A 21,869-nucleotide genomic window follows, 5' to 3' on the forward strand; every position below is an offset into this window, starting at 1 on the left:
TTAACAAGGGAGGGTTGATGGGAGTTCTCCCCCTTTGACCTTCATTATGCCTCACATCTCACAAGGAGTACAGGGGTCGACAGTGACCCCGGGAGCTTGCTTTCATACACGCATTAAGTGTGGTCTTGAAAGGGAGGGGGAACTCCTTGGGGACTCCTGGGGGCCAGCGTGACAAGGGCTGCAGGAACCAGTGCAGCCACCTAACTGAGCTGTGAACTTGCCGGTGTGACCCCATCACTTGACTCAGGGTTTCTGCACATTCCGATTGGTCCAGCAGCAGGGAGGTCATTCCCTTGGCAAAAACAGGGCAGAGCTGTAGGGGAGAAAGCAGAGGGCTGGGGAGTCAGGATCAGGTCGCATTCCTAGGCAGAGGCATAGCTAAGTGACTCTGCAAGCTGTCCTGTTGCAGGTACCACCTGCAGCTTGCATTGGCTGTGGGTCCCAGCCAATGGAAGCTGCAAAAGTGGTACTTGGGGCAGGTGCAGCCTGCAGAGCTCCCTAGCTGTCCTTTACATATAGGAGCCGGAGGAGAGTACATGCCACTGCTTTTGGGAGCCACATGACTTCTTTAGGTAGCCTAGTTCTGCAAGAAAAATCCTGTCTTGCAGTCCGCAGTCTAGCCTTGTTACCCAGGATTTTCAGAACCCACAGCAGAGGCAACTTAACTATTTCATGCCAGGTAGTGTTAGGAATAAATTAGGTGGTATAAAGAACACAGCCATTCAAAGATTACATACAAATTAGCTTGCTCTGGTTAACTTTTCACTTTAATAGAAAGACCTCAGAAACATAAGCAATAGGTTAAGAACATTCCAGATATTTAGCTAACATTTGGAACAGTAATTAACAGCAGGGTTGCAGTGGCCAGTTGTTCACCTGGCTGGGAGAAAAGGTGTTAGGAAAAACATCTCTTAAGATAGCTTTAGAGAACTGCTTTAAAGTATACGTTGTTAGCCAATTTTTAATAACTAACTTTTGCAAAGCATATAGATCATGACTCATCCTGTATTACTTTAAATATCAGAGGTGTTTAGATGTAAGGGATTTTTATAACCAAGCTTTTTAGTCTTCACTGTTTACTTTGTCCCCTTTTTTATTATGATTAGCAGAAATTGTAGCTAACTTGATTTTCCTTTTGAAAGCTTGTTTTTAAAATAACCTTTAATTATGTGGTGTTATTTTATTCATTTTGGATGGCTCAATGCACATAATATGATTGCAGTTCGCTTGATTACGTTCTGGGGCGGACGGGCGCACGCACGCATGCACGCACACCCTTAGATCCAGGGCAATAGTTTAACATACATTAGGGGTTGAAGTGGCAACCAGCTGGCCCATACAGGAGGCACACAAATGCATAGAACCCATCTCGGTCCCTCATCGCTGTTCTCGTGAAAATCACAGCTTGGCTGCAGCAGAGAACTGGTCAGATATTAAATAATGTTCAGAACACAGGTTTTTGCCAGTTCTGCAACTACTATTGTGTTATTTAGGTCTTTGGGCTGATGCATGTTCATATAGGAGAATAGGGTAAACAGAATAATGTCTTTTTGATTGTAATATAAAATTAAGTAAATCCCTTTGTCTTGTTCCAAAAGTACACGTATATAGGAGAATCAATATGCTAAGCTCCTCTCACATCTGAGTTTTTTATAGCCTCCTTATTTTGAAAGGGGCCACTATTTTGTGTGCACAATTTGGTGTGCACAAGTGATAGACTTTGCATAAAACACACACAAATAGGACCTAGTACTCCAATATATATGTGCATAGATGTTCTCATGAAGCTTTGTGTGCATGAATAAGTGTACTTTTGAACATTTGGTTCTGTGTGTCTATTAAACTAAAGTAAGCAAACAGTAATGAAAAGCAAACATGAACACTCTTCCAACTAGTTTGCACATGCAGTGTATTGTAGCAAAAACAAATACCATGATCTTTGGTTGGTGAATGTCTTTTAGACAAATAAATAGGCACTCAGAACGATAGCCATATAAAAATCCGATTTGTCAAAAAACCCTACATCTCTCTTTTATTTGTATACTTACAATTGCTTTTTTTGGATGTGACATACTGGTAAGAATGTGGATAGTTATGAATTTGCCAGTACTGCTATACTAAGCAGGGTAAGGAAGGGGCCAGCAGCGGATCATAAGCCAAAAGGGATTATAAATATAATAACAAGTTGATGAGAAGCCTCCTTTCAGGGGGTCTGTGTTGAACTCATAGTGAAGACCGAGGAGGTCTCTCTGGTGATAACGATGTGAGAGAGACAGACATCAATTTAGCATTCAGTTTTATAGCACAACTCTTTTAGTTTAAAGTAGGCTTCTTCTTTTCACTTGATCTGTCTTGCTAATCCCTGTGTGAACCAAATCTTGCATAGTTCTTCTTCGAGTGGTCCCCGTGGGTGCTCCACCGTAGGTGTCGGGCTCGCCCCGGCGCCGCAGCTCGGAAATTCTTCAGCAGTCACCGTCAGGTCGCGCATGCGCCAATGCTCGTCGGTCCTGTGGCATCTTATAGACTGACATATTTTGGAGCATAAGCTTTTGTGGGCAAAGATTCACTTCATCAGATGCATGTGGGGGGTTATCAAGACATTTGTACTGAATTAGATTTTCTTCCCATAGCAGCTCCCTAGAGGAATGACTATTTCATCACACTGGACAACCAGTGAATCTGCTTTCTAATTATTTATTTTAGCACACAATATTAGACAAATCTATTTTCCCTCTTTAGAAACTCTGTTGCAGATGATCACTTAAATATTCATAGTACTTTAATACTCCCAAAAGTTGGTGTATTCACAGGCTACAGAAGGAAAATCATCCGTTTGCAAACAGAGAAGGTGCAACACAGGCAGTGGTAATTCAGACTTCTCTATGAAAAAAAATAATTCTTTTCCTCATTGGTCTCTCATGAGACTGCCAACACAAGGCCCCATTACTGTCAAATAGGGATGTAAACATTTAACTGATTAACTGCTAAGCCTTGGTATTATTGGTTTTGGTTAACAATTGAACTGCAGTGCTGGCAGGAGCCCAGGACTCTACTGCTGCCCCAGGTAAGGCAGGCAGGAGGGACGTCGAGCACAGGAGCCAGTAGGTGGGATCGCAGGCACCAGGGATGCCAGCAGCCAGGGGGGACCCTGGCCATGGGGAGCTAACAGCCACCTCCCATCTTGAAATGTGGTTGTGCAACCCTGGTTACTCTTGTGAACAAAAACAATTTAACCAGTTACATAGCTACTTTTTTTAAATTAATATTTACATCCCTTCTGCCAAATAGGAACTCTGCCATCAAAATTTGGACAAAATTCACATCGTAAAAGCTAAGATCTATAACCTGATATCACTAGTACACTTCGAACCTCTCTAGTCTGGAGCTCTCTCTTCCAACAAGATCTGTGGTCCAGCATGATATCAGTTAGCTGGATGTCCACTTATCACGCGTGTGGCCATGAGAAGAAACTACTGAATCTGAAAAACTAAGGACCAGATTTCAACAGATATTTGGACTCTTTAAGGACAGATAAACCAGTATGGGAATTTACAAACTAAATTTTCGAAGTTATTGAGTTGATCAAAATCAATGGAAATGAGACCTCTACATGGGATTTAAAATCCCAGGAGGTACTAAATCTGCACTTCAGATGCCTAAAAATTTCTGTGTATCTAGCCGAATATACGTGCAATAACTTTTCAGGAGATTTCCATGAGTTTCAAAGCAAGAATCTTTATTGTTAAAATGACTACTTCTGATTTGAGTCTTGAATTATTTCCCCTTCTTGCCAGTTGTTCATCCCAGCCTCAATCATCCAATCTTCTAACATCTTCAAGAGTCTTGCTCAGTATTGGTACTTTTTCTGTAAAAAAAAAAAAAAAAAAAAAAAAAAAAAAAAAAAATTTTGTGCCCAAGTACAACTTCAGCTATTATGATTATAAAGAAATCTGAAAATAAATAAATGTCAGCCACACAAGACTATAAAGGTTACCATAAAATTGATCCAACGTGAATGACACTGCTAAAAACATCATGCATCAGTACACAGTAAAGATGCTGTTTTCCCACTGAAGGTTTTTGACCTAAATCCAGTACAGGAAAACCCCAGTAATCTGACATAATTGGGACTGACCGATGATCAGATACCTGAAAATGTTGGATAACTGTGGGGGGGAGCACAGGGAGGAGGCTGGAAGGGGGGGCGTTGCTTGAGCCCCTTCTTTAGTGCTGGTGGCCAGCTCCCTGGTGTAGGCTGTGGGATGCTGCCGCCATGGGGCTGGCTCCCCAGACAGGCAGCCAAGATCCAGCTGGTCCGAGGGCTGGAGCCTTGGGGCAGATTGCCAGCCGCCCTGAGTCACCTGTCTGCCGTCAGCTGGGTGGGCAGCTGCTGCCAGCCTCAGGATTGGAACCCCTGGCTGGTCCTAGAGCCGGAGCTACCACTGGCCACGAGGCTCAGTGCCCCAGCACCATCTACCCCGGAAGCTCCCTGGGTGGGGAGCCCCAGCCAGTCTGGACAGGCAGCTGCTGCTGTCTCTGGTGGGGCTTCTGGCTACATGGTGCTGGAGGAAATTACCTGGGCAGGGGGGTTGAATATTCTATTTCATCCCACACTGCCTCAAGCTGTGTCTGATAAAATGGAGTGTTGGATAACCTGGGGGTCGGATAACCAAGATTTTACTGTGTTTCTGTTTTACACATCTTTGGCTACATCTACACTTAGTAAAAACTTTGAAATGGCTATTGCCAATGGCCAAATGGACGAATACTAATGAGGCACTGAAATGAGCTCACAGGAATAAGGGGATTTCGATGTTGGTGGGGTCCTTTCAAAAAGGACCCTGGTGTAGACAAGCCGTGCAGGAGCAAACCGCAGCACTTTTGAAGTGCCACAGTTGCCGGCATACTAATGAGGCGCTGAATATGCATTTCAGCACCTTATTAGTGTTCTTCGATTTGGCCATTAGCATAGCCCTGTCAAAGATTTTACTAAGTATAGACACGGCCTTTGTGACTTATAAACAATATATTGTGTTGTAAAAGTGCCTCTTTTAAAGATATTCTTAAGACAGCAACTTGCAAATACTAATTTTTGCATTTAAAAATATCAGCAAATTGCAAATAATCTTTCCATTGAACGATGTGTTATTTCTGCATTTTTTGTTTTTTAACTTTATTCTTATGTCCCAATATTGTACTGTGCAAAAGCACGTGAAAGATTACATAATGCATGGAAAAAATGCTATCTTAATGGGAAATATACTTAACTGTGGCTATGTCTACACTGGACAAAAACTTCAAAATGGCCATATTTCGAAGTTTACTAATGAAGCGCTGAAATACATATTCAGCGCTTCATTAGCATGCGGGCGGCCGCGGCACTTCAAAATTGACGGGGCTCCTTTTCGAAAGGACCCTGCTTACTTCGAAGTCCCCTTATTCCTATCTGCTCATAGGAATAAAGGGACTTCAAAGTAGGTGGGGTCCTCTCGAAAAGGAGCCCCGTTGGGACAAGCTGCACAGTGGTGAGCCCCATCAATTTCGAAGTGCCACGGTCGCCCGCATGCTAATGAGGCGCTGAATATGTATTTCAGCGCTTCATTAGTAAACTTTGAAATGGCCATTTGCATGGCCATTTCGAAGTTTGGGGCTAGTGTAGACACGGCCTAAGTGTTATATTTATCAGATGCATAATAGTAATTTACTAAGTCATTAGTATTGAGTAGTGATGGGGAACAAGAACCAAGATTTAATCTCATTTACATTTCATTTTGTACACCCAAGTTTTTATTTTCAAGTATATTCTGGCTTATAAAAGGTTCTTTTCTGTTTTCCCTTGTTGTAGTTATTTGAGATCACAGTGCCGTTGTCTCATGGCCCTAAGCCTGTAACAATCAGTTTTGCCAATCACACGTCCTGCCGATGCATGTCTAAGCTGGATGTTTACAGACAAGTTCATTCAATCATTAGACGCTCCTTGCCTGCAACACAACCACAGTAAGTATGCAATGTCTATATTTCTTTATGCCTTGTCATAAATTCTGTAAAATAGCTTACTCTGTTGCATTAATTTAGGCAATAGAACTCACTTAATTTGTGAATTCTAATATGCACTTCCCTCAAGAACAGCTTTTAGAAAATACAATAATTTTCACTGAGGTTTTTTTTTCCCCTGAGGAAAAACTACATTAAATCGAGACCTCAGAATTTGGCAGAGTACAGTTATTGTACCTGAAATCCATGGTGCCATACTGATCAATTTCAGAAATGATTTGAACCATCAGAGGAATATAAACTAGACTATTTAAATATAGAAAGAATGTGACAAATAAGACAGCCATTTAACATAGCTCTAAAAGTACCAGTCCACATTTCTATTACAACCTCTAGTTGTCTGCAATCCTTTGCTGTGATACCGACAAAAAATGACAATGAGTGGGCTGCTGGAATGCTGAGACAATAGTATCTTTGTTTACTAGCTGTAACCGGCTGTACCCATCTGTGATCTCTTGCTTATACTTAGCTAATAAGTTCTTTGGAGCAGGGACTGTCTTTTTGTTCTGCCTGTACAGTGCCTAACAGAATGGGGTCTTCGTCTATGACTCAGGCTCCTGGGTATACTCCAACAATACAAATGATAAATAATGAGAAGGTTTGTGTAAGATTCATGGATTATAAGGCCAAGAGAAACCACTGAGATGATCTAATCTGACCTGCATAGCTAGACCCTAAGAGTTCCCGTTTGGATTACTTTTCTAAAAGATATGATCTGAACTAGATTCTAATTTTGAATTAAAAAGTGCCAGTGATGGAGAATCTGCCACAATACTTTGAAAATTGTACCACTGAATGATTACCTTCCCTGTGAAAAATACTGCATGTTATTTCCAGTCTGTATCTGTCTAGCTTCAACTTCTGTATATTGGGTCTTGTTATATCTTTCTCTGTGAGACTGAGGAGACATCTTATTATCAAATCTGTCTCATTAGAGGTATATCTACACTGCAGTTGAAGGAAGTGATTGCACCTTTGGCAGACATACATGTGCTACCTTTAATCCAGATAGCAAAGTTAAAAGTAGCATTAAAGCCACACTGATGCAGTTTAGGAATGCAGGCACTTATCTAGATTTTCAGGTGGATTTGCACAGGCCCTGCTAGAGCTCCACTGCCATTTTTCGCTATACTAGCTAAGCTGGCATAGGTAGCTATGTTCTGTTCTGTTATAGTATTTCCACTGCAGCATTTGCCAACTCTTTCATCATTCTCGGGGCTCTTGTCTAGGTGTTAGTGCTCTGTGGCAGGTGTAACCAGGAATTTAAGGATATTTGGAAAGCGTTAGATTTGCCAATCTGACTCGAAGATTAAAGACCTGTACCTACACCCTAATGGCTTTGAATACCATAGAGCTATAAATGCTCTGGGACAACAGGTAGTCCTGCGATTCCCAGTGATTACACAAGTATATTTAACAAGACTTTTCTTTATTTTGATTTCGCAGCAGGTTGATTTAAAACAAATAGTTGAATTAATATAAAAGTGCAAACTGACTGATATTGAATAATAGAGAGAGCCTATATTGACTCGCAGACCATATACCTTTTCACTACTGTAGCACGGTGTACTGCTTATGGTTTGCATTATCGTTACTACATTTTATCTCAGTAAAGTACAATACTCATTCCCTCTAAGGATCTTAGGAGTTGAGACCCACTCGGCTTCATGGATGGAGAGAGGAGACAGTATGATAGTAGAACAAGGTGGTTTGAGGTTAGAAAAAGAGAGAGATGGTACCAGAGAAAAGAAATTAAAGTGATGCAAGAATCTTAGAAACCATTTTGAGGAGCCTCTTTTGAGCCTACTTTTCCCACTTGCCATTGGGTATTATAGTCCCTTTTACATCATCTCAGCCCAAACTTTCCAATATCAAATTAGGCATTGGCACCCTAGAAATTTTTGGGGTACACAGATGTGATTGGCAGCATTCATTTGAGGTGTCATCTTGACTATGTATGAGGTGTGATGTCATGGCCTTGTGTTCTGAGAATAGGGAAAGAGTATTCAGAAATCCCACCTTGGTGACCCTTGCCTTTTTTTCTCTCAGTAACAGGATGGGTGCAACCCATGCACTCTGTTAGTGATCCCTGACACATGTTCTCCATGTCAGCCATCCCTTTTTGCTATGTGTTTGAGAGTTCAGAGTTAGGTCTAGGGCCTAGGTTAGACATGCACTGAGATGAATCACCTTTATGCCTCCTACCTAGGGGTAAAATATAGGGGAAAACAGAAGAAGATCTTACAGCAAGCTAATTCTTACAAACCAGAATATTCTGCAGGCCTCTTACAGTTACTGCAAAATTGAGTATAACAAGAAAATAAAGTAGCCATTTTCCAGGTTGAGCCAACTATGCATTGAATTAACTGCACTGGATTAATACATATAGACTGTGTCTACACTACAAAAATAACTTCAAAGTTGCTTACTTCAAAGTACAACTTCCAAGTAACAGACTTCAAAGTAGAACGTTTACTCATACCCTACTTAGAAGTTAAACTTTGAAGTAGGGCACTACTCCATTGCTGGGAATGGAATAACAACTTCGAAGATGGGCTCCCTTACTTCAAAGTTAACTTTGAAGTTACGGAAAACGTGTAGACTCTCTGCTGCCTATTTCGAAGTAGCACCTAACTAACTTCGAAGGTAGTTTCTAGTGTAGACGTACACATAGAGAAGCTTTAACTCAACTAACAGGCTTTATAAGCTGGCAGGCTGCAAGTCCCTCCCCCACTTGATGGAGTGGTTGTTTTAAAAGCAACCTCATCATGCCATAGACTCCAGTTGTCTGTTGAGAGTGTGAAGAAAGAGAATCTCCTGATACACTGGGGCATCTGAACTTATGGTAATGTACTCTCCTGCATCTGTGATGATGACAGGTCACCGAGATAAAGATTGTGTGACCTTTTGCCCTTTTAGGAGGATAACTTTTTAATTTAGGTGTCCTAATGAGGCGAAGACCATTCCCATAGCCATTTTTTGAACAATAACCCAGACTCTTAAGTTAAAAGTTCAGTTGGGGCTTCTCTCCCTATGTCATTTCCCTCAAATAATTGAAATACAGCTGATTGGGCCATGTCCATCTTATTATGAATCTGGACAAGACAAGTGTCTTTTTGAGCTAACAGTTGTTTGGGATTACAGTTCAAAGTGGGGAATGTGAACTAAGAATGTAGGACTACTTTGAATTACTACATCCTGAAAAGAGGGATTAGATGTAATTGTGGTTGTGCTTTCAAAGGTAAGGACAGGAAAAAATCTTTGGCTGCCCACAGAGGCAATACGTTTGGAAGTAAAACAGAAATTTGGGTTTGTGACTGTACCACCCTGAGGAACTATATTGGAAGGAATTTTGATTTATGACTATGCAGAATTGACCCTTTCCAGCACAGATCACCCTCTCTCTCTTGTAGTCTTCCATCTGGTCAGATGGACTGTGCATCTTGATGACCAGTTGTTAGGTTCTTCCTTGGAGTCAAGACTGTATCTGCCTCAAACACATTGCACGTACAGATAAGCTGAGGTCCCTTTTCAAAACAGGCCATCTGTGGCACCTCCATAGGAGAATCAGCCAAGCATTTTGTCAAACAATCTTGGTAGAGTAAAGATGGGGAGTGACACATTGCTAAAGGAGTATATGAACTAGGATGGATCAAAATGGTAGGAGACAATAAGGACAAAGTCAAGGAGTTAGTATTCAGTGCACTCAATGGGACTATCCATCCTACACCTGCAAGCAGGGAGTGGAGTGGTGGTGAGCTGGCTGGCCCAGTGAAGGGAACAGTGCTTTATGGATAAGCCAAGGGGAGATGAAAACTGCTGGAAAAAGAGGCAGCACAGTCACTGACTTAGCCCCTGCAAGTACAGATTTTAAAAGGAGGAAGCTCAGTGCCCCAAGTCTTCCCTTTTATACAGAGCAAGGCTGAAGCAGGACCTACCGTCCCTCCCTTTTAGGTGGTAAAATACCAAGATTGGTTAACAACCTGCTGTGGGCATTACACTAACGACTTCTTTTTTAGCAGGCTGGGAAGGAATTTTTCCTTTACCACCATATTGACATAGGTGCACTTGCATGATTGATATGGCAGGGAGCCAACCCTTCCCCACCCCCTCTTTTCTTCTAGTCCACCTTAAATCTTTTCTGAGGTGGGGCATGGGAGGATGGTCAGAGCCCAACAAGAGATTTGATGGAAGGACCTAAGGGGGGAAAAAGGAGGAGCTTGTGGAAGCCCTTCGAGTATGGTTCGGTCCTGGCAATGGATTCGCTGGAGGGAAGGAAAAAGAAGACCAACTAGTAAAACCCTCCCTGTGTAATTACAGAATAAACATGGGGTTACCTGCACAATATCTGCTGGATAGTCCCAGAAGCTAATACTAATGTCATGGTCTGACGAACCCCATGTCAAATGTCTCCTTTTGGCCATGAGCCCATGGAGGATGGTGGTGTGTTAGGAATGTTGACCTAAGGCAATGAGCCTGGCAGAAGAATTTCTAAATGGGCTTGCTGGGGGTAAGGTGTTTGGCGTCGGAGTCGAAAGGAATGTGATAAATATCTGAGCTATGAGATGAGAGACTGAACAAGAACCTTGGCAAGCTTCACAGTTAGAAAAATTTGACTATTACAAATGTGTGAGTAGAACCAGCAAGTAGTTCCTACAGCCCATATATGGGGGTGTGTGCTTGTATGATGAAGATAGGCAAGGTGGTATTCTGCCAGCACTATACATAATAAACCCTCCTGCTTGTGTCTACACAGTGTCCAGACTTTGTTTCTACATGTGAGAGGCCCAAATCTAACATGGGGCCCAGACTATAGTCCTGACTGCCTATAAACATCCACAAAGACAGAAAACAGGGGGAGAGGAAAAGTTTAAGTGATATGGTTTGTATTGGGGTCAGGGTTCAGACAATCATGACACAGAGCTTGACTGGCTCTGTTTCCTTTGTCACACTCCTGCTACTGATGTTTGAGGGAGCAGCAGAGACTATGTACTGAATGCTTAGAAATGTCCCACATCATTGATCTTTGCAGTTTCTTAAGGAGTGGTGATGATAATGTCTGAGGGAAACTCTTTCTTCTTCAGGTCTAAAAATGGTGACTGAGATATGAGTGGTAGACAAAGGGAAAACTGATTTAGGACTTGCTTGGAACTAAGAAACCTGGTCTTGTAACATTTTAGTAATTTTCCCCTCAAAAATCATAATATTTGCTGTGCACATAAAGTATCAAAGTATCTTTTGATGCTTAATTAAAAACAAGCATGTATTATGTTGCAAAACATTGATGGTATTTTATAATTGATGACACCTGTGTTTCATTCTGCGGGCAGCTAGTCCTTAGACTGCTTTGTAACTTCCTTTTACATAAGGAGTAATACACATTGGAGAGTCACAGCCATGACAAGAACTGCAATGGGAGAGGTACCATGCTATCAGTGTCTATAAACACTGTTAATGAGTGGGGTAAGGAAGATAACTGAGGCAGATCCTAGTCTGTGTAATGGGGTTGAGTAGATGTTGGCTGAGGATTTCTCTGGCATGTGCGGGGCAGAGGAGACTGAGCTAGGATAGGAGACATACTGGTGACATGAGAGGATTTGGCAGGAGCATAAAATGCGGTGTTCATATCGGCTGTTAGCAAATGCCGAACGAGCTTCGTTTTAGCTTTAGTGGTCTGGTGACAAAAAGTACTGAATGTGAAATATTCCAATTTGCAGCCAATTGATTGAGAAGAAGACGTTTTTCCATTCTAAAATATTTTAAAATTCGGAAGCCACACTGGGATTCTGGGAGAATTTCTTCTGAGTGTGGCAGGATTTGGGCTAAGATTTGCCCTGCCATTGCCAGGAGGGAGCTGCCACGATAGTTTCTGCTGACGATCAGTGTGTCTCTGAAATTGTGTGGCATCAGCTGCCTATCCCCAGTCTTGAGAATCAGGAGGTGGAGCTGTTTGTGTTTTCCATATTGGAGGAGGGTCAGAGGAGCACTGGAGGCCAGCAGAAGCAATGTAAGAACATGCTGAAGGTGCGTGTGGAAAAAGTGACGCATCAGTGTTAACACTAGACAGAACCTTGTCCTAGAACATCCCCACTGGAGAATGGTAATCTGTGAGGGAGTGGTGCAATGAGAGGACCCATCACAGTGCCGACGAGGGGAGGCAGAGAAGAAGAAAAGAGCATCAAAAACTGCCCCGCGCCCCTCCAACAGCTACTAACACCTGCCTCTTCTGTGATGTGCAGCTCCAGAACTGGGCTGATCAGCCATCAGTGAACTCACAAGTAGGAGAGTGACATGAGGATGTCCTACTCGTTATCAAGTGACCACCAAGAATCTCCCTCTGCAAGAAAGAATTTTAAAATATTCTGTTTTGAGGCCCAGTCCCCGATTACAAACATCCTTTCCTGACTTAAAAAACTAACTAGACTTACATCTGTGATTTCATTAACAAAAATAGTATGTGTAGTAATGTATTTTCAGTTCAGGCTTGGATTTCAATTTAAGCAAGTTTTCCAAAATGGAAAATGAAATGTGGGATTAAGTAAATTCTGAAAATGTTTGAAAAAACAGAGCTGAAAATTCTTCATGAGTAATTCCAGTGCAAATTATTCACATCTTTTTCTCTTAGTACCAGTAATGCTTTAAATAAATTAGACTGTACTTGTCCTTAAGTCTGTTTTCCCAATTGGCAGCCCTGTAGTGAAAAATAGCATTTTTATTATGCATCGTAGTGTGTATATATGCTTAGATGAAATTGGATCACATAATTCTGTTTTTAAAATCAGTTATGAAAAAAGAAAATAACCTATATACAGTACAATATGCTGGTGAGAATGAAATCAAAGCTTTCAACAGTTATGTTCTTAATAGGAGTATGGCACTTGCTTTTATGGCAATGAATAAACAGCGTATTTCATCCATAGGTGTCATGTGGCAAACAAGACTTGTCCAAAGAATCTTATCTGGAATAATCAGATTTGCAGATGTCTGGCCCAGCATGACTTCAGTTTCTCTTCCCACCATGGAGACTCTGGTAAATAGTTACATTTTATAGGTTTAAATGTAGTTGTTCTCTGCCAGTTTACAGAAAAAGAAAACATTAACACCATGCAAAGTAAGCAGTTTGAATCCTTTTGATTCTTTGATTAATGAATATTGTTGTAGATGACAAAAAGTACAACTTCCCATTTTACAGTGGGGAAAATATAATCCCACACTCGAGATATGTCATAATTCCTTAAGAAATATTAAATAAACACATGGGTTCTCTGTTTTTAGTAACACGTGGATTTTTATTTATTTGCTTGCTGTATTTCCTAGGCACTGCCGATGAATTCCATATCTGTGGACCTAACAAAGAGCTTGATGAAGAAACCTGTCAATGTGTCTGTAAAGGGGGTGTACGGCCTTCTAGCTGTGGACCCCAAAAAGAATTAGATAGAACATCGTGCCAGTGTACATGTAAAAACAAACTTTTGCCTGGTTCCTGTGGTCCCAACAAAGAATTTGATGACGATAAATGCCAGTGTGTATGTAAAAGAACCTGCCCCAAACATCAGCCACTAAATTCTGCAAAATGTATCTGTGAATGTATAGAATCTCCAAATATATGCTTCTTAAAAGGAAAAAGGTTTAATCACCAGACATGCAGGTGAGTTTAAATGCCTAGAAGATTTTCTAATCTAATTTTTATAGCACTGGACGGAAATTAAAAATGTCAGGTTCTGTTCTTACCTTTATCATGGAATTACTTTGACCTTAGTCAAAACATAAAGTTCTCTTAATTGGTGTTTGAAAACCTTGTTGAGATCCTTGGACCCTCCAAATATGAACTTATGATTTCAGGTAGAGAAAACAGCATTATTTTTCCTCTCTTAGTAGGTCTTTTGGCTGAGGTATGCTGAGTATACTGCAAAACCAAATTCTAAAACTATCTGTAGTCCTTAAAAATCTCAGTATACCTTTCATCAGAGTTGGAATATTCACATCACTGTCCTAGTCAATATCCAAGCCAGATAATTAATTCCTATCTAGATTTTTCTTGTAGTTCGATGTGGAGAAGTTTTTCCTTACATTCACTCCTAAAATTTGTTGTGGAATGTTGCAGGATGACTCCTGTCATATCTCAGTGAGTGACAGCTATTGGCTTACAGGTTTTAAAGATTCTGAGGGATCCTTATCGAAGGCAGGAACAATTTAAATACAGGTTGGACTGCCTTAGTCCGACAACATCTGTGATCCGGCTCCCCATGGGTGATCTCAGGCTTCAGTACTTACAGGGAAAAGCTGGGCCCTGTGCTCAGCAACTTCTCCTGCACTCTCCCACTGATACTGGAGCATCGCACATAGCTCAGCTGTGGTGCTAAAAGCTCAGGGTGGGAGGTGGTGGGGGATGAGGTAGGATGGCTGTGGAGTACACTGGGGCTGAGCTCCTACAATTCCACAGCCAGCCTGCCTCTTCTCCTGATCATCCCTCTCTCTGTGGGGTTTGGGAGTAGAGTCTTGCAGGAACAGAACTACTAAAATCTTTGTGGAGAAGGTTGGGTTCTCTCATAACTCTTACTGTTGACCCAGACTGTTGACCATGTGCCATCCCAATAGAGTGACCAGACATGCTCCAGCCTACATTTTTACAGGGCAAGTCAGAGTTTATCCATAAATAGCGCTTCTAGCCTCTGCAAGCTGGGGGGGTTGGGCCTAGGCTGTGGAATTAAGAGATGGCAGCCCAATTCTTGAATTCCTAAGCACTGTGGAGGAGGACATGGTCTCATTAAAATGCAGAACTGCCTAAAAGCTGTAGCATGGGGAAGGAAAATGAATACATTGGGAAATCTGGTGAGACTGGGACTGAGTGGGGACCAAGATTAGAGCTGAGGGTTGTGTGTTTTCACACCCCTGACTGCGCTATCTTGACCTAACTTTTAAATGTAGAGCAGACCCAATGCCAGTGTTTTAATGAGAGCAGAGAGATCTGTGGGCCAGATGAATGTATTCAGAGGGCAGTATCCAGCCTATGTGTCAGCCCTTCTCTCCTTTTTATTTGTATTACTCAACTGCTTTGCTAGGCTTAGGCATCCTGGCAAATAGATACATTTTTTTGGGCTTGGACTTAAAAATTGATGCCTCAGACGACATGATCTTCCAATGGAAATTTAGACAAGTGCTTTGAAATCTTTTAAATGAAAGGCACTATAAAAGGACAAATTATCACAGCAACTCTGAAGGCAAACAAAGCCTGTAGCCAACTCCCATCTCTGTATTTGGAGAAGAGTAATTTTCCCAGTTCAAACTTACGCCTGATTTTTTTGTTTGTTTGTTTGCATAAATAGCATCATGCCTTTCAGTGATGGCATCCAACTGAATACCCACTGCCTATGAACAGGGATCAGCTCTACCTCTTCATCTCAGCATACTCAACACCTTTCCATAGACCTCTGCCCTGAATTGCAGCTGTTATAAGCACTGGCCTGCTAAACCCAGGGTTGCGAGTTCAGTCCTTGAGGGGACCATTTAGGGATCTGGGGTAAATAGATTTAAAAAAAAAGGGGGGTGGGGAGATGGTGATTGGTCCTGCCAAGCAGGTAGGGGACTGGACTCGATGACCTACTGAGGTCCCTTCCAGTTCTGTGAGATGTGTATCTCCATATTTTTATTTTACAAAATATTGAACACTAGGTAAAAAGGATGAACTTGGTCTTTGAGAGAAACTGTGAAAGTTGTTAAATTTATTCAGGATATTTCTAGAATTTAGCCTAAGTGACACAATATAATACAAATTTCATAATATAAAACATGCCAATGAATCAGACTACTGTGACAAATTACACTGGAACAAGATATGGCTAGTCAATAACTATCATTGCTGCTGTGTCTTCCCCATTCTTTACTGATTTCTTTACTTTCACGTTGATTGGTTGAATTAATTGGCTTGCATTAATGCAACAGTAATCCAAGACCTCATTTTATGAAACACATTACAGTAAAATGGCAAGTTAAAGTCCCAAATAAGCACTCAATGAGCTGAACACATCTGCAATAAGTAGAGTACTCAAAGTACAAAAATAGGAGAAAATTGCCTGGGAAGTGACTACAGAAAGTACCTCAATATTCTTCTGTGTGGTATCTGTAAGCAGAAATGTGTAGCAAGAATTATGACACTACAACAACATTATACTAGTATGTTTCATAAAACAGACACACATTATTTAAAGACAAGTTTAAAATATAACCGTTGAAACTTGAAACATACACTTTTCTCTCGAATTGCTGCCAATGTCTGAAAAAGCCACAGACTAGCACTTTGTCTCCATTACACACCAGAGTTTATTTGGTATTGTTTTTGTAAGGTTATTTTAGGTCAAGCTGTTTTTAAAAAAAAAAAAAAAAAGTTGGCGGTAGAGAAGCCCAGGAATTAGCTTTATACAATGCCTTGTAAAAACAAATATCTACTAATGAGGGACATCTTGTTTAGAGATGTAATCAATAACTTAATAATGTATTTGCATTCAAGTTATTTCAATTAATGTCATCATTTCCTTTTCTTCTCCTTTAAAAATTACCATACATGAGAACACTAAGTATCATATAGGGTAATACAGCAAACAGGCTTCTGCTAAACTCACTGAAGATCAGTGAAAAAATATGAGCATTCCCTGATGCATAGTTGTCAGAGCAAGACCAGAGTGATAGTAGAGAAAATACAACTTCTCTATTACACAAATGTAAATACAAAGAAAGTAGTAAAATACTCTAGCCTGTAACATCAACACATTAGGGAATGCTGGCAGATACTGGGAGACATTCAGTAGTAGACTAAACTGGATTGCCTACTAGAAAAAAAACAAAAAAACCCTAGCAGCATTTGCCAGAACAAAATACCAAAATGTACTCTAACTTAGAATAGAATTTGAGTTGGGTATTTTAAAAGAGTATTAATGAATATTGATTTTAATAAAACCACAGTCAGTTCAGCTGTGTGATTGCTTTTGTTTGCTTCTCATTGCAATAATGTTAGCAGACAATCTGAGGAATACTCAGGCCCATCTCCAATAAAATGTATCTTTATAGTAGTTAAGTGTTCTCTGGTATAAGTGCAACATAAGTCTATGCTGATGTAGATTTCTCTTTCATTCATGTGCTTGCCCTCTTTTACCAGTGTCTGTTTTTTTTTCCTTCCTCCAGTTGCTACAGACCACCGTGTACAGTAAGAACGAAACGCTGTGAGCCTGGATTTTATTACAGTGAAGAAGTATGCCGCTGCGTACCCACATATTGGAAAAGACCGCTTATTAATTAGTGAAGAAAGCATACTTGCCATTTTTGGTGTACATTTTTCCATTAAAAAAAAAAAACTGCTAACATTGGAATCAACTTTGCACCAGAGACCCTTTGGGGCTCACAGAGACAGACACATTGTGCTCTTTCCCCAAGAAATGTGGAAAGCACGTGTAGACATTAATGGGGCTCATGTTGTGTAAAAGAACTCACTAAGGACTTGTTTTCTGCCAATGACCAAACAGCCTTGGTTTTCTTCCTTGTGATTTTTTTTAAAGAGATAATGACTATATAATTTATTTCCACTAAAAACATTGTCCAACATTCCTGTTTATAGCAGTAACAATTGTTAAAGCTCACTGTGATTAATATTTTTATATCATGCAAAGTATGTTTAAATAAAATGAAAATTGTATTATATATACTGGTGAGAACGTTCAACTGATTATTTTATGACCCATTCTGTACAAACCAACTGTAGCTCAAGAAAGTGAATGGTGGTTCTAAAAATAGTTTCTGGAAATCAGAACTAGAATTCCTATCCAATAAAAATAAGGGATATTATGAAAGTGAGTGTAAGTGAGACAGAAGTGAGCTTTTTTGTATCAGGTAAACATTTAGGCTGAGCCATTAAAAAAGTTGTATTTGCAACTTACATCCAGTGATACTTTACTATTTAGAGTAAAACTAGCTAAGCACTGGTGATATTTCTTAAATTATTTTGAGGATTGCACAGGAAGGAGCCTCGTACAGAGGAGGGCAGCAGCTATTAATAGACTCATGCCACTAAATATTCAAACTATTTTATATATGGGAAGTGTTCAGTATAATCAATAATTAAAATCTAATTGACAAAATATCTACATATGGAAATATCAGTTATGATTTTTTAGTTTTAAAGAGTTTCCTAATAGTTTTATTTGATGGTTTTACTGTTTCATATTGTTAGTCAAATGATCATGCTGTGAAGTCTTGTGGATGCCAAATTGTTTTAAGAGAAAATAATGTTTTTTTTTCTTTTTACTGAGCACTAGAAAATACTTCCACCAAGCCAATCTGGATTTACAAGATAATCTCCATACAAACAATTGTTGCAGGTCATTTGTACATGGAGAGTCTTCAGTCTAATGTCTACAAACTCTAGGAAAAAAGAGGTAAGCTTTTATCATGTATTGAAAAAATTACATGAATGGGATAGTCTAATACAGTAGTAATCAAGAAGTCATTTCGTTTCCACTTCTGGTGGTGCAAACACTCAACATGCCTTAGATAGGAGAGATTTGCTTGTAGCATATGCATAATATACATAACAAACATAATATACATCCCACTCCAAAACTCTGGAGGTCTTCAATCCCAGGTGATAAGTATATCCAGTACTGCTAAGGAGCCAGCATTCTGATCAAGCTGCAGACACACATGGTGCTGAGTAATAGAGGTGAAACCAGCTTGGGACCATCAAGAGCTGGCTCTCATAGTGGAATCATTTCCAGACCCAAGAACTAAAGAACCAGTTCACACTCAGAATATGGAGAGAGGCTTCTGTATATCAGACCACACAGTTTTTGAAGCCAGAAGTCATGGGTGTCATCCACAAGCTGCTGGTGGCAAGAAGCAGAAGAGAGACTGAGAATATAACTTTTTGCTCTGCAGAGGTCAACAACATGGAAGGAGAGCTGTCTTTTTTTAGTTGGGGGTGAAGGAGATGCCCAAGTCCCATCTCCTCACCCTTTTACAGCTTCTTACCAGATTCCAAGTGTTTGGATGTTGAAGGCTGTGGAATCAACTGACACTGACCTCCACAGTGCACTCTTGGATTCCTAAGGGCAAGGCACCAGGGGATCCCCCTAAGCCTGGATAAGTCTTTGCTTTTATGGCTCTGTCCACCAGGCACATGCAGACAGAATTCCTTGTCCTGTCTGGTCTGTCAGGAGAAGGAGTGGCAGAGGTTGCACTTGGAGCTGATATGAGTGTCTGAAGCAGTATAAAGAAATTTTATAGTCATATGTGAAAGGCAATGACCATAGACAGACCGCATGGTTTTTGAAGCCAGAAATTGTAGGTGTCATCCACAGGCTCCTGGTGGCGGGAAGCAGAAGGGAGACTGAGAATATAGCTCCCAGACTAGACCTCTCTACCAAACTAAGCTATCTATGAAAACATTTAAGCTATAGTAAATTACACTCATGATAAATACATGCAAGAAAAAGAGTTATCCAAGAGTACAGCTGTGTGTGAACATGAGTACTCTCAGGCCAAAGGTGTGAGAAGGAAATGAAGTGACAAATGAGCAGCTGGTGGACACTACTAACAAAAACCTTTCAGGCTCAGGTTTGTGGACCACAGGTGCTATCAGAAGTAGAATACACATAGGATATGATGGAGCAATAAATACATTTTAAAACTGTTTCACCTAAATTCAGGTTCTGAACAGGGGGTCCTAACCATTTCAGGATGTTCTTTGCTTGTTTGCTTTTATATTATGAATATAATATTAGAAAGTCAGTGTGTATTTTTAAAGTGTTACTGAACTTTTATTCATACCCTAGGATACTCAGATATCAAATTCCACAAAACTGTATGAAAGCAACTTGTACTCATTCCATTCAAAGGGTCCATGAAGCAGGTGTAATAGGTAGGCAAGAGGGTTGATGGATTGAGGTTTCTTGGAAAAATGATAAGCAATAGAATTTGTGAAGAATTCTAGTGTTCTCAAAGTTCTTCCTACATGGCCAGCTGTAATCATCCAAATTGTACAGAAATCAGGTATACAAAGGAGATGAAGTAATATAATAAATCAATTAATCTCATCCCAAACAGGGGTGGAGAAACCTTGAGGACAGATCAGCACTGAAGTGCAACTTTGAGCCATTATGAGATTCGCCTTCCTGGCCGTTGGACTAATGGTGAGTTAAGTCACCAAGGTCTGATTTGTCAGTGTCAGTGCCATCTAACTCTAAAGATATAGGTAGTGCTAAAAAAAAAAAAAAAAAAAAAGTTCAGGAACTAGGCACACGTATGAATATCAGGCAATCAGTCAGACACTGAACGTGTCAATGGAAGTCAATGATGAAGTATAATTTTACTTGACTGTGATCAAAATAAAATTTTACAGTGCTACAGTGTAAATTTTCCAGTTCTTATAAAGGTAAGAAGAACTAAAAGAGGAGCTGTGGTGAATCAAAATGTAATAAATGTTAAACCTACATTTAGGTGAAATGTGATTATTAAAAGCTAGGAAATGCTGCTGAGGACATAGTGCCAACCAGTGCAAAAGTCAAATCTATATGGACCATAAAAATCCCATTGCATGCTGCTAAAATGCATGAGAACAAGAGAGACCAATAAAGGTCAGCTAAAGTCCTGGCTAAACAAATTATTTGCATGTGCATAAGTGCAGCCCTGTGAACATGTCAAAAAGAGACTAAAAGGTTTAACTACAATTAGTAATCAAGCAGACATTTTGAGTTTCCTTTGGACATACTGTCTATACAGAGGTTACCAAAGCAACCATTTCACAGCACATCATCCTTACAGCTGGGGAGGGTGAGAAAATGAGAATAGAGAACACCAACTTTAATACAAAACATTAGCAGCCAAGAAGAAAGCATTTAGTGGAAACAATTATTCAAGTTCTGTGTGATTCACAATCTCTGAGCAAGTGCCAGCATCTCCTTTTCAACTAAACATGTTAAAATGTGCAGCTTTTAAATTTTTGACACAAGCAAGGGCCTGATAGTTACAAAGATCTGGCACCCAGTTACACTTTATACTTAATTTGCATGTGCAGTAAGCATCGCTATGTACACGAATTTGTGCATGTAAGTAACCTTCTTCCAGATGTGTATGTGCAGATAGCTCAGCATTACCATGTTCTAGCACCAGAATGCAGCTTTTGTAAGTCATACGCTGAATGTTTTTTTTTTTTGTTTTAAACATTTTTTTCATTTGCTGTAATTATAGGTTTGCAGTAATTATTTGAATTAGCATTAGCCTGCAGCTCTCCATTCCATCTCACAAAAACGTAGTGTTGTATATTCCAGTGTTTCAAGAACTAGACTATGTTTATGGCAGTTGTTTACTTAGGGATGCAGAATTCTGAGTTTTTTTAAGATGTGTGACGCAAGCTACACAGATGACATTTTCCTCCTGTTGTGTGAAGGTGATCTTGTATGGATTTCAGTTGGCTTGGGTGCATTTTTATCGTGTTGTTTAAATATAAACTACACAACACTTTCTATTTTCATTCCAATCTTATTGCTTCATTGTCAAAAATGAAATGTGCAGTGTTCATGCTGTACAGCTTTAGAAGAGCTAAGCCAATAGAGATTTCATATTCTAATTGGTTCAGTGCTGTTTTGGCAACTCCAGCCCTAAATAAGAAGGTCACACAATCATCTATGAAAAGTGTTTCCATTCTAATGGTAAAGACACTAACTAACTGAAAATGTGTCGTACTAATGTAGACAGAAACATGCGGTGACAGTCAGGTGCAAAACGGTGATATTATTTCTGTAAATCACATTTAAGGCAAAGCGCATCTT

General features: G+C 40.2%; 1 protein-coding gene across 3 annotated transcripts in view; it reads left to right on the forward strand.

The window, feature by feature from the left end:
• The window catches only part of VEGFC (vascular endothelial growth factor C), a 101,706-nt gene extending 83,511 nt beyond the window's left edge, over positions 1 to 18,195 (forward strand). For 2 of the 3 annotated variants that reach the window (XM_074992988.1, XM_074992989.1), the window contains exons 4-7: positions 5,846 to 5,997; positions 12,975 to 13,084; positions 13,372 to 13,702; positions 17,233 to 18,194. In XM_074992988.1, the coding sequence (XP_074849089.1) occupies positions 5,846 to 5,997; positions 12,975 to 13,084; positions 13,372 to 13,702; positions 17,233 to 17,347 (708 nt within the window). In that variant the 3' untranslated portion in view covers positions 17,348 to 18,194. Of the gene's footprint in view, positions 1 to 5,845; positions 5,998 to 12,974; positions 13,085 to 13,371; positions 13,703 to 17,232 lie in introns of all 3 variants that reach the window. The other variant, XM_074992987.1, reaches the window with a different exon arrangement.
• Positions 18,196 to 21,869: the final 3,674 nt, after the last annotated feature.

The sequence above is a fragment of the Carettochelys insculpta genome, chromosome 4 (assembly GCF_033958435.1).
Source record: "Carettochelys insculpta isolate YL-2023 chromosome 4, ASM3395843v1, whole genome shotgun sequence".
NCBI lineage: Eukaryota > Metazoa > Chordata > Testudines > Carettochelyidae > Carettochelys > Carettochelys insculpta.